This window comes from Gasterosteus aculeatus, chromosome 10, assembly GCF_964276395.1.
Source record: "Gasterosteus aculeatus chromosome 10, fGasAcu3.hap1.1, whole genome shotgun sequence".
Lineage (NCBI taxonomy): Eukaryota > Metazoa > Chordata > Actinopteri > Perciformes > Gasterosteidae > Gasterosteus > Gasterosteus aculeatus.
The window spans coordinates 10,182,176-10,210,001 of NC_135697.1; the positions used below are offsets into that span (position 1 = coordinate 10,182,176).

General features: G+C 43.0%; 4 protein-coding genes across 6 annotated transcripts; 2 read left to right on the top strand and 2 right to left on the bottom strand.

The window, feature by feature from the left end:
* Positions 1–443: 443 nt before the first annotated feature.
* atp6v1c1b (ATPase H+ transporting V1 subunit C1b) lies at positions 444–6,631 on the bottom strand. Its single transcript, XM_040188999.2, has 13 exons — positions 6,409–6,631; positions 5,329–5,512; positions 5,165–5,232; positions 4,919–5,004; positions 4,664–4,758; positions 4,418–4,509; positions 3,781–3,879; positions 3,478–3,546; positions 2,509–2,601; positions 2,082–2,175; positions 1,769–1,866; positions 1,496–1,619; positions 444–1,197 (listed from the first exon to the last, which is right to left on the bottom strand). The coding sequence occupies exons 2-13, from the start codon at positions 5,458–5,460 to the stop codon at positions 1,099–1,101; spliced, it is 1,149 nt and encodes a 382-aa protein (XP_040044933.1). The 5' UTR covers positions 5,461–5,512; positions 6,409–6,631; the 3' UTR covers positions 444–1,098.
* Positions 6,632–9,396: 2,765 nt separating this feature from the next.
* On the top strand, positions 9,397–15,895 carry azin1b (antizyme inhibitor 1b). The gene is made up of 11 exons (XM_040188122.2): positions 9,397–9,626; positions 10,307–10,450; positions 10,849–11,047; positions 11,236–11,409; positions 11,664–11,836; positions 12,003–12,216; positions 12,352–12,426; positions 12,695–12,860; positions 13,078–13,187; positions 13,731–13,948; positions 14,382–15,895. Exons 3-11 carry the CDS (start codon positions 10,946–10,948, stop codon positions 14,446–14,448), a joined length of 1,299 nt encoding a protein of 432 aa, XP_040044056.2. The 5' UTR covers positions 9,397–9,626; positions 10,307–10,450; positions 10,849–10,945; the 3' UTR covers positions 14,449–15,895.
* A 1,588-nt stretch (positions 15,896–17,483) lies between these two features.
* On the top strand, positions 17,484–24,344 carry adnp2b (ADNP homeobox 2b). Of its 3 annotated transcripts, none has more exons than XM_040188121.2 (5): positions 17,484–18,583; positions 18,766–18,843; positions 19,460–19,581; positions 20,201–20,305; positions 20,530–24,344. In XM_040188121.2, exons 3-5 carry the CDS (start codon positions 19,474–19,476, stop codon positions 23,275–23,277), a joined length of 2,961 nt encoding a protein of 986 aa, XP_040044055.1. In that variant the 5' UTR covers positions 17,484–18,583; positions 18,766–18,843; positions 19,460–19,473; the 3' UTR covers positions 23,278–24,344. The 3 variants fall into 3 exon arrangements, with proteins under 3 accessions (XP_040044055.1, XP_077937765.1, XP_077937766.1); XM_078081639.1 differs by having other exon boundaries at positions 18,220–18,583; positions 18,805–18,843; XM_078081640.1 differs by lacking the exons at positions 17,484–18,583; positions 18,766–18,843 and having other exon boundaries at positions 19,340–19,581.
* Positions 24,345–24,441: 97 nt separating this feature from the next.
* Positions 24,442–27,786, bottom strand: ggcta (gamma-glutamylcyclotransferase a). The gene is made up of 4 exons (XM_040188123.2): positions 26,050–27,786; positions 25,058–25,203; positions 24,849–24,981; positions 24,442–24,688 (listed from the first exon to the last, which is right to left on the bottom strand). Exons 1-4 carry the CDS (start codon positions 26,164–26,166, stop codon positions 24,563–24,565), a joined length of 522 nt encoding a protein of 173 aa, XP_040044057.1. The 5' UTR covers positions 26,167–27,786; the 3' UTR covers positions 24,442–24,562.
* Between the last annotated feature and the right edge of the window lie 40 nt (positions 27,787–27,826).

The window sequence follows — 27,826 nt, forward strand, 5'->3', positions numbered from 1 at the left end:
TCCAGTTCTTAATCAGCTAGTAAAAAAAGATATATAAAAGAACACAATTTAGCAATGCCAAAGTTGAAACTACAAATGGATTGGATAAATGTTAAGCTACTACTTAGAACTTGTTTAAAAAGAGATTTGTAGTAGTCAAGAAATACAGAACACAAAAAAGGTGAAAAACTCACCTCTCTCTAGAGCAAGAAATGGTCTTTGTAAAACCTTAATTACTTCCTTTCATGTGGATTTAAGCTTCTGTTAAGTACGATATTTTAAAAAACCTATCTTGATCCAATCTGTAGTACAACAGCGTCAAACGTGACTCAATAGAAAATCTTCAAATATCGGAGTATGTTCTCAGATATTATTTTTAGATTTTAAAAATGGTATCCAGTGATTCGGTTTCCTTCTTATACTTACAAACCTATGGCAATTCCTTAAAAAAGGACCAAAGTCAGTTATATTTCCCATAGAATATTTATTTTTAACATTTATTTTAACTATGTGGTCATTCTCAGTTGTATTGACAATACAGTATTTGCACATAGACCCGTCATGGTTTTTCTCAAACTGCTTATACAGAAATTATAAGAGCACACAATCAGCAAACCTGCTTCTTGAAACCGTAAAATGATCCGTTTCAGCTTCTCACAGGATAACAGCTTGAGTTGGGGGGGGGGACACCGGTCAACATCTACTTGTAAACAGTTATTCCTTACATGGAGCTAAGACATATCACTTTCAAAAACTAAACCAAACAAAACCATATTCACTGAGTTTAGGCTTCAAATAAATACCATATTTAACATACATATATTTTGCTCCCCATATATGTACCGTTTGTGTTTCTTTTAATAAAGTAGGCTGAGAGGAGAGCATGGTACAAAGAGGAAGAGAAAAAAGAACACGGCCCATATTTGTCAAGTGCATTTGAACAGAAGTCCAACGACTTGTTCAATATGGACCTTGGAATGTACCAGGAGCATCACAGAGAAAAGAGGATGGCAACGAAAACGGGGAACATCGAGGTGGAAATAAACAAAAGCGTGGGGATGTGAGCATGGCACATCGGCACACTACCCAACAGATAGTGAGATGATGCTGTAAATGTATCTAGACTTTGAAGTCCAGCAAGTTGCAGTCGATCTTGTAGTAAACATAGGGGTAGTACTCCTGCTGGCTCAGGTTCAGCCCTGGGATGTCCATAGCGGCCTACAGGCACAACAGAGACAAAGTTATCACACACACAAAATCATTTTTTGTGTCCATATTTTTTTTATCTTTTCTTTAATTACAGAAAGTAGTGATTCGAGTTTCATGATACTATTGTTATGTTTCATTTTTTTTATTCAGGTCAAAAGCAAACGTCACAAAGGATGATTGTCTCTCCACCCTGATGTGACCTCAAACACAAGGGACTGCCTCAGTCGTCCTAAGGAACCCGTTGGAGCTCAAAAAGCTGGACCTGCCTTTCTCCAATAGTTAACTGTCACAGAGTGCGTGAACTCACATCGATGATGGCAGCGCTGCTGTCCAGGTGTTTGTACAGGTCGGAGAGCACCTCTCTCAGCTTCTTCATGTTCTTCTTGTTGGGCTGCAGCAGCATGGCCTGGAAGTTCACTGGCAGTCCATATCTATTAAACACGAGGCAGATTTCAGTCCATCTTTCACAGGCAATAAGAAGAAACAAATATTATATTAAAAAGGGCAAATGTATAGATTTTTAATGTATGCAAAGGGTGGCAGACTGAGGTTTCATGGAGGCTGCTGGGTCGTCACTTGCCTTAAAACTGATTCCACGAACACACGAAGGGCTTTTATGTGAATCCACGCGATGAAGGCTTCGCTGAAATTCACTTTCAGCCATCGTACCAAAGGCCCCTGGGTGGATGGAGACAACATTTTAATATTTTCTACCAAAGAATGTATACATGTGAACATGGCTGAAATTCCCATTTTGGATGTTGTATCTAATAAAATCGTCCTTGTGAATTAACAGTGAGAAATATTGCAAGATTACAGCCACAATATAAGAAAGCTCCAGGAACGTCCTCCTTCTCCACCGTTACTGAATATGCAGAAAACAGGAGCCGTACAAACTGTTTCTTCTTGTCAGTGCACAAACGTGTCATCTCTTCTTTGTCGGCCTTCAGCTCCTCCTCGTTATACTGGAAATCACGCACCGTAAACCTAGGACAGGACACACAACAATCAGCGGTCAACGTGCACGTGCACACCTGAAAAAGGGCCACATGCAGACACATGATACTTACACACAGATCCCAGTTGTGCTTATTGAGAGAGTGTGTCAATAGGTGGCAAATTGAGCTCATAATAGAACGGCAGCCTTTTTTCAGAGCATGACGAGTGATACAACAATGAGGTGGCCTTACTGACATTTTATCATTACAAAAGACACAAGAGAGAAACATAATCTGAAATCCAAAACTAGGATCTCTCAAGGGGACGGGGGCGGAATAGAACATAAAACAGAGCTCAAGTAGAAGATAAAAAAATGTGTACTTGTTTTCTCTGGCCTTGTGCTTGAAGTCATCGATAGCCTTCCTAAAGAGAGTGACACTGAACAGACCGCTGTCGTGGTCCTCAAACAGCAGCCTGGAGGAGAGGACAGAAAACGCCGCTTTGTTCATGTCGTAATCTCATATTTCAGGACTGTTTAATGCAGGGGTCTCAAACTCAAATCAGCTGCGGGCCAGATGCAGCCCACTTCAACTGAACGCGGGCCAGACTAGCATCCGAACGGCATGGTCGACAATAACACAACTTAACACTCACTTTCAAAAGCAGTCATTGAACACCCCCCTGGGGGATCGGTCCGAATGAGACTACAACACTAGTCCTCCTTTAACTCAGCGGGGGAGACCTAAGGTCATGTGACCGTGGAATTCCTTTATAGCCAAACGTGAAGTTACGTGAATCGAAGCTGCGTAGTAATGGACGGAGACGCTCGTCGGTGACGTCAGATGCTTCATGTGTTGTTAGTGTGAGTCGTAAAGGAAAACTTTATTAAACGAGCGATGCTAACGGTTAGTCACATGATCACCTGCGCGAAAGAGGGCAGGAAACTGAATTTCACCCTCCTGCTCTCTGCACCTCGGCCGACACACACGACCCGCCCCCCATGTCAGTCACATGCATGCCACGTTCACTGGACAAGCACACAGTAGGAAACCAGAACATCATAACATGTCCCACACAGCAGCTGACGGTGGGGTTACAGTATAAAACTTGCGGGCCGCACTAACATTACACTTTCATATTAAGGATGGGGCCACAAAATATCATCCCGAGGGCCGCAATTGGCCCGCGAGTTTGAGACCCCTGGTTTAATGCCTTTGCCCGAGGGACAATTGAGGAAAAAAGTATTACATTCCTTAAAAAAAAGAAAAAAAACACAAATACACTTTGACAATTTGATTAGCCTGCAAGTTATTTAGTCTAAAGAATTCTGTTGAAAACACGGTAGCTTACTTTGTGGAGCGTGGCACAACCATCTCTGCCAGGGTCTCATAGGTCTTCTGCCAGTCTGCATAACCTGTCCTGGTTATGGGGGGAAAGCAAACGACAACGCTGATAATAATACTAAATTCATTTGAAATTTGACCATTTACTATTTGACCATTTCTATCCTCTCAATAGGTGGAAGAAGCCTCTTCCCATCACCAGTGGACTGAAGTGTAATTATTTTCTCTGGGTGTGTTTTTAAATGACCACCAACTACTCCACAATACCTCCATGTATTACACATTCAGATACTGACGTAAGCGTACTTACTTTTGGACAACCACCAGCATGGTAATAAGGTACTCTGAGTCCACGATAAAATCCTCTTTCTTTACGATGTCCGCCAAACTCCTGGTCAACAAACTCCCTCTAAAAGGATGACACATGCAGTTCAGTTACGCGAGCGACTTGAATCTTTCTCATGGAGCCAGACAAATATTTGTATTAACAATGTTTGTACACATGTAAAAAAGCAATTTTCAATATTTCAATCTTGTCCTCCTTAGAGTTGAAGGTGTGACAAGTAAAAAGACTTCCAAAAGTTATCCATCTACATTTTGGAAACATTTTAAGCTACAGCAGGAAATCAGGGAACCTCAGAGAGGCTGATGTGTCAAATATATATATTGTTAAGGCAGTTGAGGTTAATGTTATGGAGGAAACAGAAACAGATTGTCTGTGATTTGTGTTTGTAACTGCTGTGTGTAGGACAAGGAGGACATTTACACATGCCGTCATGAAGGTAAATGTTACAAGAGTACTACATTTACCAATGACCCATGGAAAACAACCAAAGAGAGTACAACCTAACTAATTGTAATGCAGCTAAAGAAGTTCCACAGCGTTTGGCTTTAATCAACGCAAGGAAATGATAGACAACACAAGTTATTATAACTTTATAACTCACGCATTCTTCCTCTCCAAATTTTGCAGGTTTCCCTTCAGGTTGTTGTACGCGGAAGCTCTGGCCTTCAGGTCGTTGTCTATCTGACTCGCTTGCTAACAATAACAATAAGAGGAGTAATACAAACAAATATGATAAATATATGATATACGAGTATAGACAGATACAATCATTACTTCCCCTAGGATCATTATCCGCACAAAACATTTGATGGATAATAACTACGACTGGATCACAGGAATCTTTTACCTTGGAGATGATCTCAGAGATGTTTTTCAGTGACTGTTTGATGGGGTACTTAGCCATGTCCCACTGGAATCTGGTGATGTAGGTGACCAGGTCCACTGTGGAACAGATCGAAGTCATCCGCATTACTCAGGCTTCATGACTGTGCATTTGATCATAGATGCACCTATAATGCCTTGATTTGAAGTGTAATAAAACAACTTTGTTCTGCTGTCTGTTCGCACCTGACAAAGGTTTAAGTGAGAAAACAGCATTTACCTCCATTGGCGAGAAGGTTCTCCTGGACTTTGTCTCGACTGTCCTCCAGGACGTCGGCCATGTACTGAGCGACCTTCTTCACCACACTGAAACGCAACGCGGGGAATAAACACGAGAGAAGCAACAAATGGCAACAGGCAGAACTGAACTAAAAAGGTGTTTTTTTGGTTAAGTGAACAATTGTCTCCTGCTCACTAACAGATTTTACGACCTCTTCCAGCTCGGTTGTAACACACAGAAGTTTACCTTTCCACAAAAGTGTCTAGTTTGGCCAGTTCATCGGACAGACCCACCAGGACATCCAGCGTTCCCACCTGTTAAGAGGCAAAACACACACAAATATGAACAAAAAAACTCCAGGAGGCTACTTGAAAGTGGAATATTTTGCTCTATGCTATGCTGCGTTTGACCTTGAGATCGGGGATGTTGAACTTGTTGTTGGCAGAGAGGTTGTTGGTGCGTGTGGTGGCCACCATCAGCTTGTCCCAGGTCTGCTGGCACGTCTTCTCCCCCGGAGCGGAGATCAACCAGAATTCTGTCATGGCTGTGGGTGGAAGGGGCTGTCCGCTTGGATGTATGTGTTTGATGAAGTCACTGAGGACAAAAGGAGAAGACAGTAGTAGCTCAGTAGAGCTCTGGCAACGGTGCCAGGGCCGCTGGTCTGTGGTGGACTGTGACCTCCCTGAGGAGGAGGGAGAGTAGGAAGAGAATTGGGATGATGATGATGTGCACCATGAGACAGTAAAGATCATTCAGCGTATCTGAATTATTACTATTCAGATAATTTACAACATGCTAGATATTAAAGCTTTAAGTGCATTGAGCCATTGTGGGCATTGTTTAAAATCTTGCTTAATCTTAATAATATGATTTACATGATACATTAACTTTGCATGATGGCAACTTCAAGTTTATTTTGCATATTACTGTGGTACCTTTACGGTTAACAGTATTTTCACATGCTATAACTGCCTTTGCTCGAGTAAAGGGTACGAGTATTTTTCCACCACCCTAGAGTCAGAGGACGGATGTGTGAATATCATGAATCACAGCCATTTTAAGAAGATGTTCCTCTTTTAACCTCTATTTAACTTCTGATTCCATAACGTCCTCACGCGACCCCATGATTCCAACATGAAATGCTCGTATACGTACATAATGCGTATATAATCAAGACACTGGCAGATTGCGATAGTAAAGCGTAGCAGAGACTGGCCCCCGTGTCTGCTTATTGAGTGTCATGTGATCAGTTTCAAAAGCGGACTAAACGGTGATCCTCCTCTCAACTAAACAACCACGAACAGCACGTGACTGCGGGCTGCTGCTCTTTGCGTTGGACCGGTCCGGTGACATTCTCACATTTCAAAATCGACGTATATTTGCACCCGATTCGTGCCTGTGAAAATGCGCTGCTAGCGCACCACCGAAACGAGCTGGTTTTGCATCGCGGTCTCTCACGACGTCATTCGTCGGGACATTTCCGTGCTCACCTTTGACGTCCGTGTGCTTTAGAGTTTGGTCGACGCGGTGAGATTCAGTTCGACAGAGTGAGTTTCCCGTTCATAGCGCAGATAATAGCCGTTTTTTCGACTCAAAGGCACGTCAACATCGCGTCTCAGTCGCAGTCAGCTGATCGGGACAGTCGTTGTGCGTCTGCGCAGCGGTGGTGCGCAGACGCACGGCCATCACGTGACCATCAAACCCGTGTAAGATTCAATGTCCAGACATAAAAACGGAAATATTAGCTGTTAAGTGGTCGAAGGCATGATAACCGGGATTTTCTTTATTTCAGTTCATTAAAATGTATATATATGCACAGACCGTAACTGTTCCTGTATACATTGAGTAAGCCAAAAGAGTAACGTCATCTGATTGTTGGAATGTCCAAGTGATAAAGAAAATAAAAGTGATGAATCAACAGTTGGTCTGGATAATACTTTATGTGAGTATATTAACTATTTATAAGAAGCCTCTGCCATTCCAAAACATGCTAGTATTTCTAGTACATGTATGCAAGGGATGGCAGTTTTTGGTTGTAGATGCTCCTGTTAAACCTGCACAGAAGCAGGGGGATGGAAACCAGAAAACCTTTTTTTCTGACACTTAATTTGTTTGGTTCATATTATTAACACAAGTATTCCCGAATGTTATTTGATTACTTGCTCTACACTTTGTTTAATCAAATCTTGATTATTTTAAGCTGCTTTGATTAAAGCGTTATTATAGTATTTTTAATAATCATTAAATTATCATTAAAGGCAGCATGTGTGTTTGTTTTGAACGTTCAATCATAATTCAATGTCGCTTTCCTCTGGTACAATTTACCTAATGCATTACTTATAGTAGACTGCCTTTATGCAGATTTAATGATCATGAAGGGACTCAGCTGATTTGGATTTCTCAATAATCTATGTCTATCATTATGAATTTAAATGTTAACGTGTCAAGTGTTAGCATTGCTATACCACTATTATACAGGAGCCTGGCAAATGTTGAATTTTTTGACTGAACCCAATCATTACAGTATAACAATATTTCCGGTTTAAACAAGATGGTATATCAGCAGACACTTTTTCAAAGAATAGCTGTTTTTCGTGGAAAACATGCCAAAGTGAGATAATCAAAACCACTTGTGTAAATAATACAATTAATGGTATTTACAACCAGTCCGGATGCGTGCTGTTAAATAGGCCTAGTGTAAACAGCATGTGTACAATGGAGGATAATTTAAAATTAAGAAATAATAGTTGATCATAGTTTAATAGTTTCATAGTTCAATAGTCGGCACCTTCCTGGATCCCAATATGTTGACAAAATGTTTTGGGCTTTTCTTTATTGATGTTCTCTTGTTATTTGTCAGATACCAATAGGAGTTGATACTGTTGGATGTAACTGCCGAGCTACTCAACCATTCCTTACAATGACTAATTCATAGTTTGGAAAAAGTAATCATTTTGGAATTCTATGGTGGGGTATTGTGAATTGATTATGAATGCAGCCATCTGTACATTTTATTCTTGCTGTCAAGTCAAGGCCGTTAACTGAACTCGGCAGAACTGAAGCATAACATTTAATTTCCTCCTCTCCCCATGGACTCTGTCGTGGACCTTGGAGCGCATAGTTGACTTAGTTAACTTTATCTTCTTACTTTACTTCAAACGATTTTGCATTGTTGAATATATTAAAGGAAATAGCCCATATAAACGGCTTTAAATTTTCCTTTTATTCTGATTTGACTTTAACCTTGCAGTCATAATCCAATAGAAATAATGCAAAATCCCTGTTAGTATTTTAACTAATTTATATATTGTACATGAACCGTAAAGCCCAAATTGATTGTCTATTTTCGTAAAATGTACCTGATGCCGATGAGCATGATTGTATTGCATGAATTCATACATTTAGTTAAGTGGCCTTGTTTCTATAAAAAAAAGCTAGCCAGCTCTTCAAAATATCAGTTGGAGAGCTTTCATAGGACTTTCCCTTTTGTTTAGGCTTCATAGTTTTCTAGGCCACATTGTTTTGTGAACACAGTGTCTCTCAGAGTATCTGTCATAAAACCAAGATAACAGCTGCCGTACAGCCAAACCGCTACAGAAATGCAAGTTGTTGCTCCAGTGTCACAGCAATACAAGTCATGCGACTAAGGTCGTGGCAGGTTGAGATTCTGAGATTGAGATGTTTGTCCAACTCCTGACCAACATGCCTTATGAGATTCATTTCTCATTTTAAATATTTCCCCATCCAACTGAATAGCACAAAACATTAAATTATAACGGTGACAAAGTTGTTTTTTGTCAGACCTGAACAACAAAATATTCGTACAGCTCTCAAATGTTAAGGATCCCCCAGATTAATGCAGACAAGTCAAATATCTACTAGACAGGTGCATATTTTGTATTTTTAGTCCTGTGTAGTAAAGGTTTGTTTGTTGTAATTAGAAGGCTTTTGACACACAGACTTCCTTGCTCACTGTTTCCAATGCTCATAAATGCTCTCTGAAAAAATAATCAGAGATGAAAATGAAATCATGCCTTTATTTAATGTGTACCAGATACTGTATAAAGATGTGGATGAAAGGGTACATGAGTCTGAGAATTAAGCGTGTCATTTAAAACAATGCCATGCTTTTCTATTCTCAGAGAGACGGAAAGAAGAATAAAAGCAATTGCCCTAAAAGTTTCTGCGAAGGCCAAAAGAATGCTCAGTGGTGTTAAAATTTGTTTAAACATATAATACATTTATGAAATGCAGTGCTAACGCATACATTAAAACATAACTCTCCACTCTCTCTCTGAACGCTAGAGCAAGCGTCTTGGAATGATTGACTGAAACGAGTGGCCGTCCACGGGAAGTTTATGGTTATGTAACCTAAAAAAAAAACATGACAGGCCCACGGCGGCTCGTAAGGAGCCCGGAAGTACATATTTGGTAGCTGTTTAAAAATACAGCGAGCTCATTGGTGGAGCTGCAGGTTGGGCCCCGCCCACGGCAGTTCACTTCTCTTCCCACTTCCTGTGTTGGGCTTCAGTCATCCTCCACCCATCAACCCATAGAGAAGACGCTGCTTAACGGCCGTCCGTCCCTCATCCAAACATATGGCAAAAAACGCCCTCTTTCTTTCTTATATCGCTGTGCCCACTACTCTTTAAAAATTCCGCCGAAAAAGAGAAGACGATTTTCCGAAACCTTCTTGCCGTTATCTCACGTAAGTAACGCGTAATACTTCGGTTGAGTTTCTTAGATTCAGCAGGCGGACGTAACATGGCGGGCTGCTCTTTCTGCCTTCTAGCCTCACAGGACGGACCGATTCATTGAATTGCGGGTTTTGTGGATGTAATAATCTACGTTTAAGGATATAAGTAAATAGCATGTGTCATTGGCCCCATAGCCCAGAGTGTTTCGCAGTTCTGTGCCGGTGTTGGTGTTTACGAGGCTGTTATTAACAGAATACAGCGCTAACGTGAGCTTCTTCCCCCGACGGGCTCTCGGCGGCTAACAGCGCGAGCATTAGCCGCTCTCAGGCGTCTCCTCGCCTTCAGCTTACCCGTGTTAAACACACCTGCCCTGCCAAGTACAGACATTAATAACGACTACGGTGTAGGGCTTCTTGTATGTTTGTTTTTTGGGGACGCAACGTAATATAAATATCAACATTTTGTCAAGTTATGTGGCTATTTTGCGTTACCACAACATACGCGAGTTTTATTAATGGACAGACTGAACGGTGCGCTGAGACACTATTTACTCTATTTCAATGTGAATCTAAAGATAATCGCGGGAAAGCTTGTAGATTTGATGACATAAGACGAGGACCTTGCATTTCACGTGATCGAGTTTGTGGTATGTATTGATATCTAAACATGATGTGTGTCTGCCCCCCCACAGGGCTTCCCTGTCTCTGCACAGGTGTATGAGCGCTACCCAGGGGGCCTAGGGGCGGCTCTCTACCGAGAGCACTTTGACTTCAACGCTGAGCCACCTTGGGATCCTAGCTGATAGAGGGACAGGTCCATCTCCTGACTTGTCCATGTGAGTGACTCACTGTCTCTTGTACACATGCTCGCTTACGTATAACATGCCTACTCTGGTAACAAAGTCCGGGAGCATTGTGTTCTGGCTGGAACTTTTTGGCTTACAAATTCCGGCGTGAGGGAAATGTTTTTGGAGATAGGCGATGGGTTTAGGTAGAAGCTCAATGAAGTATGTGCCTTTTTTACATATTTACAAGAAGAAGAGGAAAAGCAGAGGGGGGATAGAACAAACAAAAATAGACTCCAGACTTATTTTATAAAGTGTAGCTGTTGGTCATAAATATGGAAATGCATTCAGGTAGAAAATCATTAGCCCTATTTAATGTCCCTGGTCTAATGCTGTAATTAAAGGTTAATGTGTTGATGTGTTTTTCCCTCTCTCCTCTCTTTTTCCAGTCCGTTGCATACCGGCAGGACCCAATTGGCTCAGTCGTGACCCCTTGACTTGCTTATCTGTTCTTTATGAATGTTGGCTTAGCGGAATACGGTTGAGATGAAAGGACTCGTTGACAAACCCAGCTACATCATTGAACTCCTGGAGGGAGGAGTGACCCTTGAAGATATCATTGACGGACACATCTGTGAGCAGACCCTGGTCAGTTCTACTCGCATGTCTTTTAATGGCTTCAGGTTGTGGTGACGTGAAATTCTAAAATGCTTCAAATAGCTTTAATGATGCTGTCATTATCAATCAGTGTGTGCCACCGATGTTCGTTGTGATTTTACTGGTTTGACCAGTTGCTATTTTTACTCAGTGCAGCCTTCACCTCCTTATGTTCCAAGGTGGAGAAGAGTGCATTTGTGGTGGGAGACCTCGGTGCCCTGATGCGGCAGCATGTCTGCTGGCAGAGTGCAGCACCGCGGCTGCAGCCCTACTACCCGGTCAAGTGCAACAGCAGCCCTGCAGTCATCGAGGTGCTGGCTTCCTTGGGCCTGGGCTTCATTTGTGCCAACAAGGTAGGCATGACACTTTAAAGAATCACATTTGGGTAGCTTTGTTTCTGTTTTTCAAACTATAAACCAAATCATACTCTGCATTTTGGGGAAATTACATTACTAGCTCTCAATTGATTACTAGGCAAGTGGATGACTGTTCTCCTTCTAACCTGTGCAACACACTTGGTACCCTTTTGGATGTTTTGAGGGAGCTTTTACAACTTGTGTTAATATCTCATCTAATATAACATGAATCCCCTCCCCCCATCCTGCAGACTGAAGTAAGCCTGGTGCTGGACCACGGCGTGCCACCAGAAAACATCATTCTGTCAGGCGTTTGCAAGCAGCTGGCACACATCAAGCACGCAGCCAAGAACAACATCCAACATCTTGTGTGCGAAAATGAGGCTGAGTTGTCCAAGATTTCACGCCTGCACCCTGGTGCAAAGTAAGTGATCAAATCCAGGAGCAAACGTCTTTGACTACTTTTACATTCGTGTGTATGTACGGTTGGGAAGTCATTTTTTGCGTCCAAACATAATTACTTTGTCTAGATGTGATGTTTTCATTCACGTTTTGATCGCTGGCTGATGTTCCCTTTTCGTATCTTGTAGATTGTTGCTGCAGTTGAACACCGAGTCCCACGCAGCTGAAACCAGCATGGCCTTTGGCTTTTCTCTGAAGAGCTGCCGGCACCTGCTGGAAGCGGCTAAGGAGCTCGGTGTCCAGGTGGTGGGAGTGACTTTTCACATCCCCAGCTCCTGCCAAGACCTGCAACAGGCCTACACCCATGCACTGTCAGATGCCCGCTGTGTGTTTGACATGGGGGTGAGTACTTACACAAAAACACACGGGCGTTAATGATTATTGTGCCGGAATTAAAAAGACTTTCTGATTCCTGAATGCCTTTATCGGTGTACTTTTTTTTCCCAATAAGGGTAACACCTGATTGTTTCTGTCTAGGTGGATCTGGGCTTTAACATGAACATCCTGGACATTGGTGGGGGATTTACTGGCTCGGAGGGTCAGCTCAACCAGGTACGGCAAACATGTTCCACGAAGAAGAGGCCCGAAACACAAACAAACTACAACACTTGGATAGATTTCACTGTTTCGGGCTACTTTAGTGTTATTGAAAACACCGTAAGATGCTGGTGTAAGTTATAAGTTGTGATGCTCTATTTAACATCTCAGCAGTTGCTTCTCACTGACAGCGTGAACAAACGTATGGCTTTCAGCTTTGCGATCACTTGTTTTTGTTTGGAAAGACTCTCTGAATGCCGATTTGCTGTAATTGTGTGTGCAGGTAGAGTCTGCAGTGAGACCGCTGCTGGACGCTTACTTCCCCCCAATGTCTGGCGTGCAAGTGTTGGCCCAGCCAGGCAGCTTCTACGTGGCCTCTGCTTTCAGCCTGGCTGTGAACGTCATCGGCAAAAAGGTGATGAATCGTCACTGGGACAGCCTCACTCAAGGTGAGTTACTAAAGTCTCTCAGGTTGTCTTTGTCCTGTGTAGTTCACTTCCTTCTTATGCATTCGTCTCTGTACTCATCAAAATCTGCAGATTATCAAATCAAATGTATTAAAAGACATTTAATACATTTGCTTTGAGGGAAGAGAACATGGTCTTGTCTTCCATTGCCGAAAAATACGTTGTGTTTTATAATTCTGACAGCTCTTAATTTACACAGGTGTGAACAATGAAGACACAGTGTTCCTGTACTACATGAATGAGGGTGTTTATGGCCCATTTAGCCGCAAGCTGCTGGGAAACTGCATCGCTGCACCGTCAGTGCACAAGGTTAGTAGGCCTCCACCCAAGAGAGTCAACCCCATTCAGGGCTGAATGAAGAGTCTGACACCAGAACCAGTCGAATGAGGAAAAGCGGTCGTGCTTCATGAGTGTTTAAGGAAGATGGATCATATATTTATCAAATCATATCGACCTATCTGAAGACTGAAGTACTTCAACATAGTGTCCAATAGATTATTGGCAACAAAACAAACCGCGGTTCACCAACCGACTACTGCCCATGGGATCAGAACCCCTTATGCTAATGGACTGTTGATAATGGCCAATTTAAGCTGGCTTGCTAGCCGATGGGCATGTTTGGGATCTCAAGATATTTCATTAACAACAGGAATACAGTTCGCAAATGATGATCAGTTATTTTTTAATTCTACTGCAAATCATTCCTTCAGTGGCAAACTAATAAAGTTATTGCATTTACCATATCTTCCTCTTCACATGACAAGTATGATCCAACACACGTAGTAGAGATGACCTTTACTGTGACACTTTAAGTCTTTTTAAGTGACATTTCTGATCGCTTCCTCTTTCCAGCACGTGCTGTGTGCCGAGGAGGAGGTGTTTCCCAGCAGCCTGTGGGGCCCGTCACTGGACCAGCTGGACCAGGTGGTAGAGCGCTGCCTGCTGCCTGAGCTCAGTGTGGGAGACTGGCTCTGCTTCTCCAACATGGGAGTGTGTGGCCTGGAGGAGTTCAGCTGCCTCTCCAGCTCCCCCCAGCTGCCTGTCTACTACACTGTCTCCACTTGTGACTGGTGAGCTTACCTTACGTTACATTACATTAAGCTGATGCTTTTATCCAAAGCGACTTACCATAAGAATACAGGCACAAAAGGACAAGAAAGTACAATTTCATCAAATAAGCCGATTTACAACTTCCTATAGATGAGAGCCATTACAAGTACGATTTAAGCGCTGCGATTTGTTAGTTGTTTTAGTCAAGGTAGTGTCTGAAGAGGTGTGTTTAGTTTGCGGCGGAGGATGTGAAGGCGCAGTCCTGATGTCGTCAGAGAGCTCGTTCCACCATTTCGGACCCAGGACAGCCAACAGTTGTGATCTTGTCAAGTGTTTTGCTCTCAGTGAGGTCATGCAGTGAGTTACCCAGGGAAGGTTCACCACAAATACTAATGTACGAAGAATATGTTACAGCTACAAGAAACTCATTTTGATGCTCGGTGTTGCCCACAGGTACGAGATGCAGGAGGCCGGTGTGGCACTGGACAGTGCTGTGAAGAATTTCTCCATGGTCCGGTAAACTACCCTCTGCCTCAGTCCCGTGCAACACTGCACAGACCCCCTTAGCCTCCGCTGTCACCATGTGGGGAAAAAAGGGGTCAGCGAGTTGTTTGGGACAAGGGTCTCCATGTGCTCCGCATTCCAGCCACCGCGGGGGAAAAAAAACTGTGTCCTTTGATTTCTTCCAGGAATTTGAGTTTTTTTTTTTTCTACCTACCCAAAGAATTGGTTATTCGACATCTCAAATCAAAAAAATCTGTCAGTCAAAAGAACTCCTGCTCATATGATGATATGCAACAAATGGACGACTCTTCGGAGATTGTGACCCCCCCACCCAACTCCCTCCTCCCCGCCCCCTCCTTCCTCCCACATGTTTTGGGTAGTTTGTTTCCCAAATCAATCAGTTTGCAAAATGTACAATTGATTTATTTCATGTTCTCTAATGATCACCTTTTGACAGTCGTGTAAATCCTGTGTCTGTTCAACACCAATACATTTTGTTCGTGGATCATTTTGGAAGTGTTTGAAATAATCCTTGCCATGTGTAGATTCAATACTTCACTTTGCAAAGTCTAAATGAAATTACGACTGATGTAACCGGTTTCTTTAATGCAGCTCACCTCAATGCATTTTTATTTATTGGACTCAGATAATACTGGAGCAAATTTAAAGATTTTTATGTGTTTTGCCCAGGCATTATACTGTGGACCAACTAACAGTGTTTTTCGGACGAGATATTTATGTGTTTTTTAACGCTACATGAATTAAGTGTCCTGTGATGGCCATTTGTGACCTCAGTGGTTTCCCCTTTACTCGAAAGGCATGAAGTAATAGCTGTGGGATATTCTCTCTCAGTTGAGCTGTAACTTGAATACAGAGAAGCTGCATACACCTTAATGCACCTCTTGCCTCTAATAGAGACAGGTTAATCTGGTTATAAATGCACACAATCTTTTGTAGGTTAAATAAGTACTGTGACATTTAGCACCAGAGCTCTGATTTTTCAGATCTTCACATTGGTGTCTCGTCATGGGATGGTCCTGGTTTCTTTTTTTACAGGATCTGAAAAAGCTGCAAAGCGGCTATTTCTCAAACTTAAACAATCTGTAGGTGGCAGATGCGGACCTATTTGTCCGGCTCTCACACAAAAGGCATACTAGCTGTACGCAGACCTCTCTGAGGCAGTGCACACAACAAATGATAAACTTCCTCATGCCTCTCTTAAGTTATGAGGGACACGATGCATAGTCTCTTGTACAGCTAAATGTCTCATGTCTGATAAAATAAAATGTGTTGTTACTGAACTGCAGTTTTTAAAGAATCCTGCCCTTGTGTGTTATAAATGACTAATGTATTAATTACTTGCTTGTCTAAGGCACTAATGGACCATAGCCTGTTTTTGACTGTAAATTGTGCTTGTTTAAGTAATGAAAGTGATTAATTTAATACATTTCTGATTGAAATCACTGATCTTGTGTATGTGTGATTTTTGGTGCAACAAACCGTTGTAGACTCGTACACAAGTTCTTTACTTAACTGGCCAACATTATTATAAAAAACATGTTTTGGACCTGGTATGATCTCATCCGGCGTATATTCTGATTGCACAGCATTTCAATGTCCTGGAAACAATTCAATACAAATTTAGCGCAGCTTAGGCTTAATATGTTGCATTACAGAATGAGATGTTCTTTATAGCCAATTCATCGTAATAGTAGCTAAAGTATTTCAATGTGGTTTGATGAAGTATCAGCTGTCCAAATGAGAAATAAATCAGCTCCGATCACAGGATGCACAGTACAGTATCATCTTATGCCAGAAAATCTTTAAAAATGTCTGAACTTTTCTTAAAAGTAAACCGACTTGGACTTAATTAAAAGCTGATTTTATTACAGTCCAGTGATGAAGGGTTCTAAAATATGTCTTAACCATAATACTTTTACTATATCAGTATATGTTTGTATATGCTTCTGAAGCCTTCTAACCAACCAGAACATCTAAAATTCACTCATTGAAGAGTTTTTGAACTGGAAATCCACATCAGGAATCAGGAAACATTTATTACCAAAATATGCCAAACATACAAGGAATTTGTCTTGGCGGTTGGTGCGCGACAGTAGACAATGTGACAATAGACAAGACAGCAGTGCACAAGTAATAATGATTCCTGATGATGCTGGTTCCTGATGATGCTGGTTTTTGAATAATATAAATACTGAATATTGAGTAGGTACCTTTACCCCGAGCTTCAACCTCATTAAAATACCAAGGGCAGATTGATGTGCACTTGGAATTTGAAACTATTGATAGCCTCTGCTTCAAAGGAATTACAGCCACAGAAATATTTCCTTGGTGTGGTATGCAAGGGTCCCAGCTCAAACATTACTCTAGGAGGAGCCAATAAAGCTGTAATTAAGTGTCTTGTGTCAACATGTTTATTACAAGAGATGAAATGTTAATTAGATGACACAAAATAAGATGGATAGATGAGTGGGGAGTTTACATTAAGTGAGTAGAGGATAAATAGAAGGAATGGTCATGTTGGCCATGATACCAAATAAAACAATTATTGTGTCAAGAACACACAAAATTCCAAGGTCACAACAGTGACAGGGTAGATTTGAAATGACTTAAGGAGCATCTTAAATCACAGGCTTGATTATCTATGACTGGGCGGGCATGAATGAACTCCAAGTGGTTGATCAGATCAGTAACATAACCTAGTTTGAAGAGAGGGAATCTAAACTACAATGGAAAAAATCCCTTTTCTTCTCCATCTTGGATCAAGAGATAATGCCATCCAACTCCCTCGTGTTGTTCTTCTGGTTCCACAGATAATTTGATCATCCTGGTTTACATTGTCTGACAAGAGTGCACAATGGTAGATAATAATCTTGTTGGTCAAAATGTAAATGAAGTTGTTACATCACTTTAACATCGGAAAATATTTCAAGTGTAGATTTTTGATAGATAATTGTAATGAGAAATTACAGCATGTTTGTACAGATATAGCTTTGTATTTACATGACGACATCAAGTGATACTAAAAAAATAGCTAATAAAATTATTCAATGGTCCAGGATTTATACAAAAGATTGGTAATGGAAGAAATTGAAGGTTACGAACGCGCCACAAAGAAGCCTTAGACTGGACTATCATCATTGTTGCTCTGATGAACTGACCTTTCTTCACAAAGAGTTATTGGTAGGCCGTAACACAGACAACAAGTAGCTTCAATCCGTTTGCTCAAAAGTATCGACTCTTAGCAGAACGTGTACTAAATTAAGTTTAGCTATTAGCTACGTTAAAATGCGATGGTAGCTAGCCAATTTGATTTTATTGTAATTCTTTAAAATATTTTAAAACTCCTTAAACCTTATGCTATGCTAGCTAAAGAGCATCTGACCAATCAGACCCACTTACTCCACCATCAAAATGGTGGTCCTATATCACTGGCTGAAAAAAGTAGCATGATATGACGTCATATGAAAAGATCCACCCATTTAGCTCATTTCCTCGACAGCTCATTGGTTAGCATTGGACTTGTACCACCTGACTGCCAGTGGGAGTCGCATTGGCCACGCCCCCAACCTAGCTATCAGTTGTAGAATAGAGGACTACAAAAAAGGAGTCAAATATTACAAGTAATTCACAAACAGACATATAAAACAAAATCACATGGAGCCCTCGGAACTTTGTCTGACAGTCCCGGTTAAAGAATACAAAGGTATTCTGGTTTTGTGCTGAGAAGCCTCCCATTGGTCAGCTTGGGCTGTATGCAAATAGAAACGACTACGTCAGATCCTGAACATGAGCGCCATTTTTTTCCTTCAATAAGGGGAAGAAAGGGACAAAAGCTCACCAAAAGGAGCCTGCCTCTGGACGGGGGTTTAGCAAACGTCACCTTGCGCGTTTTTGACCACAGCTCTACAGAAAGCGGCGAGCGCGTGTTGACGGAGGATGCTGCTTCCGGACGGGTACCTGTGAGCAGCGCTCGTGCCAGCAAACGCAGCTCCCCGACGCACGCACACACGCGCACACACACCGCACGCACGCACGCACACGCAGCTGGGGGGCCGTTGGAAGTGGAGACACGTCGGCCCGGTCGGGAGGAGGCGGCACGGCGACGACCGACGTCAACTGACACGGACGAGGTGAGTGTCCGCGGCGCGGCTGTGTGGCGTCCTCGTGCAGGGAGGAGCTGCGTGGCCGCCGGCAGCTTTCTAACGCGTCCGGGAGACTGCGCAGCGGCAGCGGGGATGCCGTGGTTGTTTTTGTTTAAATAAACACGCATTTAACTCGCTTGAATACGTTTTATTTGTTTGTTTCCCTTCAGAAATGGCCAACAATTGAATCGTTATTATTATTCACGCAGAGACTGACGTGTGGAATTGTGAAAATCAGCTGTTGCACAGTAAGTTAACGGTTATGATGTTTTTGTGTTATCCTGTAACTTCGTGTACTTTATTCATCCTACAGTATGTCTATCATTCTATTCATTGTGCAAATTGTATAATACTAGCAGTAAGTATAAATAGTAGTAAGTTATTTATAACTGTACTAACTCTTTAACAGAATAAGTTGACCTTTCGTTTGTTACATTACATGTCATTTAGCTGACGCTTTTATCCACAGCGACTTACAATAAGTGCATTCAACCTTAGGGGTACAAACTCAGAAGAACAAGAAACAAGAAAGTGCAATTTCCTCAAATAAGCCAATTTACAATTTGCTATAGATGAGTGACGTTACAAGTACAATTTAAGTGCTAGAATGTGTTAGTCTTTTGTTGCTGCCATTCTTTCCAGTATGTAATTCATTTTTCTTTGTGCCATTTAAAATAAACATAACATAACAACATAAACATTTGCTAATTCACTGCATGGAGCTGCAGCTAAAAGGGAAAATGACTTATTTTACCAAAAAACCTTCTGACTGGATCTATTTGCAACAGAGAATATATATCAGAGTACATACATTTTATGGAAGATGCTAAGATTTAAAGCTGCTTTTTTTTCTTCTTCTACAAGGCTTCAGAGGAATAATGTATCAGTGTCCAGTTGGAAATATTGAGAAGATCCGAAAGGCGCGCAAGGCGGTGAAAAATATCCTTGGTGAGATCGGCCTCGAAGACTGTCAGAACCTGCTGAAGGTACGTTTGGTCTTTGACGACAACTGGGAATTGCTCGTAAGATTTGAAAGATCTAAAGATAGTATATAAGTGTAATTAATTAATATAAGATTGTCTAAAATATAATGTCTGTGTATGTGTGTGTGTATACATATATTAACTTATTGTGAATTACTTGAAAAAGGGGCACTTAAGTTACAAATACAGTGCTTATTGTGTTGTGATGATTTATGTCCATCATCACCGTTTCTATGGGAAAAAAAATCATCACAACAAAAATAGTATTCAAAACATGGGGTATCTGGTAATACTGGAGAAATGAATTTGGTATTTTACAAATATTTCATTTAGAATTTTTTTCAATATTTCATTACTAGCTTACTAGCTTATGGGATGTTTACAACTAAAATCTTGGGGATGACGCACTCAATATACAGTACAGGTGTCAACTATCAATCAATTTGAGTGCACGTGTCTTACAGAGTGGAAAAAGATACTGATTGGATTAGTTCCCTAAATTGATTCTCCTGGGAACAGGAAGGACTTTATTTTCGCCACAAATGAACCACAATATACGTTATGGAGATTTGCCAGTTGTTACTCAAAAAGCACTTGTTTTCTGTGTGTTGTTTACTGGCAGGATCTGAATGAAAAGACTGAGAAAGACTCCGATGAAGACGAGGTGTTTCAGGAAACCGCCTGGGTCGATATCACAGATGGATACAATGTCAGACTACAGAAAAAGGTGAATGACACTTTTGGATGATCATTTGCTAGCTTGACAATGGTATTGTCACATAATAAAAAATGTTACTAACCTGTTTGTTAACCCGTACCTGCTTTGTGTATTACAATGTCCTATTTAAAATGGAATAATAATTCCATTTTGATTAAGGTGTGCAGCTTGGTATTAATGTTACATACTTGGCACCAACTGCAAATTTTACATTTGTTTCTTTTTCTATTCAGTGGCCTTATAGGTCTCGATCTCTGTGCTGCAGCATGTGCAAGTACTCCTCGCAAAACATCTACAACTTCAGGAGCCACATCTCTCGTTGCCATGGATACCTGCAGTCGTTCTGCGCCCTGGCACCCTGTTCTAAGTGCCTCTACATCGGACACCCCAAGTCTCTCAAGAAGCACATGCTGTTCTTCCATGCCACCTACATACAACCGCAGAGGGAAGGGCCTCAACCCGCCCATCGCGGAAATGAGCGGTATCAGTGTCGGAAATGTGGCTTTCCGGCACCCTCTATCTTCACGATGAAGAAGCACATCATCCTTAAGCACCTGGACAGTGTAGCAGAACGGTATATCGGTTACAGATTCCTCCTTCAAGGGACTACATCTGTGAAGGTCTACTGCTGCAAGGTGTGCAAGGTGAACACTGGAAACCTCGACCAAATGTTGCATCACATGCTGGTGGAGCCGTCGCATTACCCGGTCAGCACCCAAGTGCAGAGTCTGATTCACGAGAACAAGAACTTGACAGTTAAAGCGGCGCCCAATGGGAGCGGCGTGTTTGTGACGTTCCCAAACATTGCTCCTAAACCGCAGCAGCCTCAAATTTTCAACAGTAAGTCCATGGTTCTACCGAGTAATGGCCAACCTGCTGGGACTATGGTGGCCTTACAGCAGTTAGGAAGAACAAACAGTGCGACTCTGATCTGTGCACCCGGAACCAACCAGGCGTTTCTGCCCCCTCAAGCGTCGGCGCTAGTTCAACTAGCTAGTGCTGAGGCCAAAGGTCTGCTCCAGCCTGGTGCCACGATAGCCCTCCGAGGTGCTTTGCCTCAGGGGCCGGGGTCTATGGTGCAGCTGCCTACGATGTCCAACGTGTCTCTGAAACCGGCGCCTATGGCTCTGGTTTCACCTCCAGCACAACAGCAGCAAATTGTTTTCTCGTCGGGACTGCGGGCCAACGTGGCGGGCGTATCGAAGCCAGCCGCAGACACGCGAAATGCACCAACGAAACAAGTCGCCCTGCAAGGTACCATGCTGACCTCACAGTCCCTGCTTAGTCACTTGATCCCGACTGGCAACAAGATGAATGGCATGCCCACTTACACGTTTGCTCCGCTGCAAGTAGCAATGCCGGCCTCCCAGAGCTCAAGTTCTCCTCTCAAGGCTGTTGAGCAAACAAAGAACTCCGCCCCGCCAACTAAGAAATGGATTACCTGTCCCCTCTGCAATGAACTTTTCCCCTCCAACGTCTTTGATGTGCACACAGAGGTCGCTCACCAGCAAAAATCTAACGCGTCCAAGTCAGAAAGTGTGGCGGCACAAGCAGCTTTCCTGAGAAAAATGCCGGACAAGACTGTCAAATGCCTCACGTGCAAAATTCTACTCTCAGAAAAAAGCGTCTTCCAACACCTTCTGCATGGCCTAAATTGTTTGTACTGCTCCGCTTTGTTCTTTTCCATCAAGCAGCTAGTTGAGCATGTAAAGCAGCACAATCCCACAAGCAAGACATACTGTGATTTTCTGAGGCAGAAGTACAGGGTCTACTCTAAAGGTATTGGAGGAATCCTGTTTCCTTACTTCGACGTCCACACCACCGCACCAAAAGAGGTCTTGGGAGAGACCGAGGTCAACCTGGCACTGGTCACAAATTCCCTCGACCTGATCTTCATTAAGTTGCAGCCCAGCAGCCAGCCGGACATCTGCACGGCGACGGCAAAAATCAACAGCGCGTATTGTCCCTTCTGTGACGAGAAGTTTCAGAGTGAGACCGAGCACCTGCAGCACCTGAAGCAAAAGCATTTAGTGGCACCCACCATTCACGCTATCCTCAAAACAGAGGCCTTCAAGTGCATATACTGCAACGGCGTGTACACGGGCAAGGTCACCCAGCAGGCGGTGATGCTGCACATTCAGCGCTGCCGTTGTTCCCCGAAACAACCACAGCCAGACAAAGCGGCGGTGGCGCCGCCACAGCCGCAGAAACCCGTTCAGCAGTTTACGCAGCCCCTCTACTTTCTCCAAATGTCACCGGGTATGACCATGAACCAGGCTCTGGCTCCAGCTCGGGTGATTCAGGCTGCACCGGCCGCGCCCCCTGCCGCTGCCGCAGCAGCAGCAGCTGCAACAGCAGCAACAACAACTCGTCCCGAGACGGAAGCGCAGCTGATGTCGAAGAAGAGGCTGGAGGCTGCGTGGATGCAGGTGATGGCGACCAACAAACGTGAGCGGGAACAAAAGGCGGCCATTCGCAGGAAGCGCGAGCAGGACAAGCTGCGGCCGGCGGCGGCGCCGCTGCCGCCATCACCGGCACCGGCTCCAGTGGCACCGGCACCCATTGTGCTTCAGCTGGACCCCGCGGTGAAGCTGCTGCTGGAGCCCAACTCGGCCGAGTGCCGCGGCGGCGAGAGCCGCAAGGACTTCCTATCCAAGTACTTCAACCTGAACCCCTACGCAAACCGGACAGAGACCGACGAGCTGTGCAAGAGGTTGTCCCTCACAAAGGTGGAGTTGGCGGGCCACTTCAGCAGGAAGCGCAGTAAGTGCATGAAGAGCCTCAGGAGCAGCAAGGCCGCCATATTCCTCGGCTTCAACATGACAGAACTGAGCAAAGTCGAGCACAATCTCATAATCCCCGAACAGCGGCCCGCCGAGGCCTCGGAGCAGGCGGAGAGCGACGAGGACGAACCACAGCCGATGGATGAGAGCGGAAACGAGAAAGCTACCGACGGCGAGCCGGTGGAGCAGATGGAATAAGTCTGAAACCTGTGAAAATATCCCTAATTAACAGCAAAACGACCTAGATAGTTTGACGCGATCATACACTAGAGAACCACGCAGTGCATACGTCACATTACGGACATGCGCGGTACCTGTAATAGAGCGCAGTCTCTTAATGTAGCCCACGTTAATGGCGCTTTCTTTCACTTCAGTAGGTTATCTGTGGTCCCTATCCTTTATAACACAAATACAGAGAATATAATAAAGATCCAGAATTGTCTGTGAAATACAAAGGTGTCTCACTGGTGAGCTGCAACAATTCCTATCTGGTTACAATATCTTATTTACAAATGGCTACTGACTTCAACTGAAGCACTGACTTGCTCTTAATAGCTGCTTTTTTGTTTTTTTTTCACCCCTATTTGTAATTTAAATTCCTACATCACTGCTTGTCTCCCACTATCAGAAATTTAGTTTACACGTCCACGCTCGGTTTATTACTATATTGTGCTTTTCCGTTTTAAAATATTATTTTGTCTTGCATATTTGGACCTATGTGTGTTTTTTTGTTTTTACCATGGTTACATTTGGGATTGAAAATGTTTCTCGCTCACCATCTCCGTTGCAGTTTTCTGAAACCAAATATTTAAGGGGTCATGAATTCTCCATTTAAGAAGTTAAGGATTATATATTTCTGACCATGTTGCTTTCATGAGTTTGTCAGATAAAACTGATTTGTGCCATTATGAAAGTTTGCATAGATTTGAGGAAATTTTTCCTAGAGATCCAACAAAATAAGTTATTGGGTGGACACCATAAATATTTTGCTCTACGGAGCGCAGTTCTTTTGTACTAGACTTGTATTTTGTTGAGGATTGAAATTGCTAGAAGGGGTGCAAATGATCATTCTGTTCAAGGCCACTGTGTTGCATCAAATTTAGTGGATTCCTTTTATGTGAATTTCATGTCAATGTTTTTTATTTCATAACATTAAATTAAGCTGTATTAATGGACCCTGAGGACATTTCCTCTTATGTATAACTAAATAACATCAGTAACGTCTTTTATTTATACAGCTTGAAATAAAAGACAAGATGTGTTTATATTTTGGGCACAGTCAGTCTCATTGTACTCATGCACTAACTACTCCTCGCCACGCGGCGCTGCTAATTTACATTCGAAAACGGGGTTTCTCAATTCTTTTTTGTCTTAAGTATTTTTTATTTTCCATTTTTGCTCCTGATGTTCACAAAACGGCCACTAAAATGAGGTGAACGTCAACTGGTGTTTCCACATTCAGGAATATGAACTATATATCGCTCTAATTCATGTCTATTCTGATGTTATCAAGCACCGAAGGGCCGCTGTAGTTGTTGGTTTGAATGGCCTCCAGCTTCTTCAGGTACTCCACCGGGAGACCATTCCGCTCTGCACCCAGACACACCACCTTCAATCAGAAAGAGCAGTTCCAATCAACATTTTCATTTAGTCACAAAGACGTTACGTAAAGTGGAAAGTTGGATTCATGGCATGACGTGGATGTAGCATTGGCACAAGAGAAGGCCAGTTGTCTCTGTTAAAAGACACACACACACACACACACACACCTGTTTGTACTGAGGAGAGGGAGGGCAGGCGTGGAAGTTGTTCATCTCATAAGTCCTGCAGAATATGAGTCCTTTATCGGTCTCCACTGAAACCTCCAGTGGAGAGTATATTCCAACACTCACCCCTTCCTGCCTGAGGACAACAACAAAAAGCAGGCGTTAAATGAGGGGACAAACAGCGAGTGAACAGCTGCGTTTGTGTGTCTCACTTGTCCAGCCTCGGGAGGTCCTCGCTGCTCAGAGTCCAAATTACCCCCCACACATCGGCCCCTGGACACGGGACAATGGTGGCCACTCCGCCGTGCCAAATGTTGTTCTGAATAGTCTCACACAGACCGAAGCTTAACTCGTGGTCCTGCGCACACGCAGCACACGGGGGGATAAAAGGACAAAGAGCTGTGAGCAGCGATGAGTCAGCGTGCGTTTTTTGAACCAGAGCTCGCTGTTGTTACAGTTGGTGATAAAGCCAATGATGGAGGCGGGTGGGCTGTGAGGAAATACTGGACGGAGTCACTTGCGTGCCACGCCGGGGGGCCCGGAAGTAATTAGGACTAAACTAACAGTCACTTTAAAGGGCCTTATGTGACACAAGTGTTTCGGTTCATCGAGCGACCGTGTTACCCGCAGACTGTCAGCCCACTCCCCCATTGTCGTGGTTACGACGGCTGTTGGGAGTAGGAAGAGGACACGGACTTAGCTGTCCTCGTGAATGCCGAATTTTCTTTCGAAAACATGCGCGATTCATCCGAATCTACTTTGAAGAAAATACATCACATGTATTGTATATGTTAACAGCAAAGGAATACGTTGCCTTTGAATTATTAGCTACAAAAAAAACACGAAAACAATTGTTTTATTTGCAGTTAGGCATCGACCCGGACAGCTAACTCCGCGTCCTCTGCCTATTTTCACAGCTTCCGTAACTTCGACAACCATACGGTTTTTAGGCTGAAAGATGATGGTTAACGGGGTCGCTATAGGAATAATTAGAAAACGGCATGCTTAAATAGATTCCCTTCAATCAACATTACTGACGTTAATGCAAGCAGCACTGAAATCATTGCCGCGAGGATACCCCCTGGATTTCGCAGACTAATCGTTACAAAATGAATGTATCACTGCAAATTATCCTCAGGACAAGGTAATAAATACACTAAGCAAAATGAAGTTAATCTAATAATCTAATACAAAATTTACTTACCTTTAGTCGTCCGGTAGTGTGAAATGTCGCAGAGGGGTTTGCCATCTGCAGTCTTTCCTTTAACAAATTACTTCCAAAAGCGAAGTACATGAAGCGACCGTTGGCACTGATGGACATCTTTCTGTATCCAGAAGGAGCGACGCTCAACTCGATATTCAGCAACTGACTTTTGACGTATTTCTATACAGATAAATTTTGGAGTCTGAAGAGATCATGAAACGCGTGTTGACCGTCGAGCACCAGACGGACCGCGGTTACGTCCCAAATGGTTCTCAAACCTACTTTCCCTCACCAATTTGTTACCGTCACATCAGCAGTTGCTCTGCCTCCGTCGGCAGATTCGTTACTAATTTACCAAGACGCGTATCAACTTCAAATAGCAACTGCTGTGAATATGGATACATCATAGCAAACTCATTTTAAATGCAAATTTTCTTTTCAGGATCGCCCCAAAGGTAGAGTGTAAAAGTTAATTGCTTTGCAATATGAACGCTCATGATTTGAGCGTGAGTTACTTATTGACATGTCACTTAGAGGGTTAGGAGTTAGTGTTTTCACATTGCAATCGTTTGTTTGGCACTTTTATCAAGTGCCAATAGTGTCATTTCCCGAACATCTCGCCAGCGTTACCACTTGTGCTTTAGTGTCAACAAAACAACCCACAGCAACTCAAATTGATGTTCCAGGAAGAATCAAATGTTGTAAACAACCTAATTAGGGATCGTTTATATCGCCAGTAATTAGCTTACACATCATTCATAGACGGCAATTTAAATAATTCCAAACTGGAGTGTTTCCAATATAGGTTAGGAAATGATCTTGTCATCTCCCGCCTGGACTACTGCAACTCTTTCCTGGCTGGTCTCCCTGCCACCGCCATTCGACCTCTGCAGCTCATTCAGAATGCAGCAGCTCGACTGGTCTTCAACCTTCCGAAATTCTCCCACACTACTCCACTCCTCCGCTCTCCTCACTGGCTACCGGTGGCCGCCCGCATCCAGTTCTAAACATTGGTGCTCACGTACCATGCTGTGAATGGATCGGGTCCAGCTTACATCCAGGACATGGTCAAACCCTACATCCCAACCCGCACTCTCCGCTCTGCATCTGCAAAACTACTCGTCCCTCCCTCACTGAGAGCAAAACACTCGACTAGATCTCGACTCTTTGCTGTCCTTGCTCCTAAATGGTGGAACGAGCTCTCTGAAGACATCAGGACCGCAGAAAGCCTTCACATCTTCCGCCACAAACTAAAGACACACCTCTTCAGACTCTACCTCGACTAAAGACTAACAAATTGTAGCACTTAAATTGTACTTGTAACGTTACTCATCTATAGCAAATTGTAAATTGGCTTATTTGAGGAAATTGCACTTTCTTGTTTCTTGTTCTCCTGAGTTTGTACCCCTATGGTTGAATGCACTTATTGTACGTCGCTTTGGATAAAAGCGTCAGCTAAATGACATGTAATGTAAAAAAAATAAGGCTTCTTACCAAACTGCAAGTACACGTTATACTGTGCTAATTGGAGGGAAATTAGTAGCGTTAAGCTTTTAACTTGACATTTAGATACCATGTTTCAAATTAGGTATATAACATATACGCATTACCACGTGGTCTCGCCCGAAGTTGGCTGGGATTGACTCTCCCCCCCGCGACCTTGTGTGCAGGATAAGCGGTTTGAAGATTGATGGATGGATAGATTATTACGACGTATTATTAAATTACCACGTGGCTCACGTCAGTTCATGTTGAATGTCTTTCTTTGGCACTAGGG

Bases quoted from the DNA above. Each gene is read 5' to 3' on its own strand.
- atp6v1c1b (XM_040188999.2), bottom strand. From the start codon at position 5,460: ATGACAGAATTCTGGTTGATCTCCGCTCCGGGGGAGAAGACGTGCCAG. The intron at 1,867-2,081 runs GTACGGCTCCTG...CCATCCACCCAG, and splicing joins CTGACAAGAAGAAACAGTTT to GGGCCTTTGGTACGATGGCT. The intron at 1,620-1,768 runs GCAAGTGACGAC...CGTGTTTAATAG, and splicing joins TTCGTGGAATCAGTTTTAAG to ATATGGACTGCCAGTGAACT.
- azin1b (XM_040188122.2), top strand. From the start codon at position 10,946: ATGAAAGGACTCGTTGACAAACCCAGCTACATCATTGAACTCCTGGAG. The intron at 11,048-11,235 runs GTCAGTTCTACT...TTATGTTCCAAG, and splicing joins ACATCTGTGAGCAGACCCTG to GTGGAGAAGAGTGCATTTGT. The intron at 11,837-12,002 runs GTAAGTGATCAA...CGTATCTTGTAG, and splicing joins CGCCTGCACCCTGGTGCAAA to ATTGTTGCTGCAGTTGAACA.
- adnp2b (XM_040188121.2), top strand. From the start codon at position 19,474: ATGTATCAGTGTCCAGTTGGAAATATTGAGAAGATCCGAAAGGCGCGC. The intron at 19,582-20,200 runs GTACGTTTGGTC...GTTTACTGGCAG, and splicing joins ACTGTCAGAACCTGCTGAAG to GATCTGAATGAAAAGACTGA. The intron at 20,306-20,529 runs GTGAATGACACT...TTTTCTATTCAG, and splicing joins ATGTCAGACTACAGAAAAAG to TGGCCTTATAGGTCTCGATC.
- ggcta (XM_040188123.2), bottom strand. From the start codon at position 26,166: ATGTCCATCAGTGCCAACGGTCGCTTCATGTACTTCGCTTTTGGAAGT. The intron at 24,982-25,057 runs GTGAGACACACA...TGTTGTCCTCAG, and splicing joins GACCTCCCGAGGCTGGACAA to GCAGGAAGGGGTGAGTGTTG. The intron at 24,689-24,848 runs GTGTGTGTGTGT...TTCTGATTGAAG, and splicing joins CCTCTCCTCAGTACAAACAG to GTGGTGTGTCTGGGTGCAGA.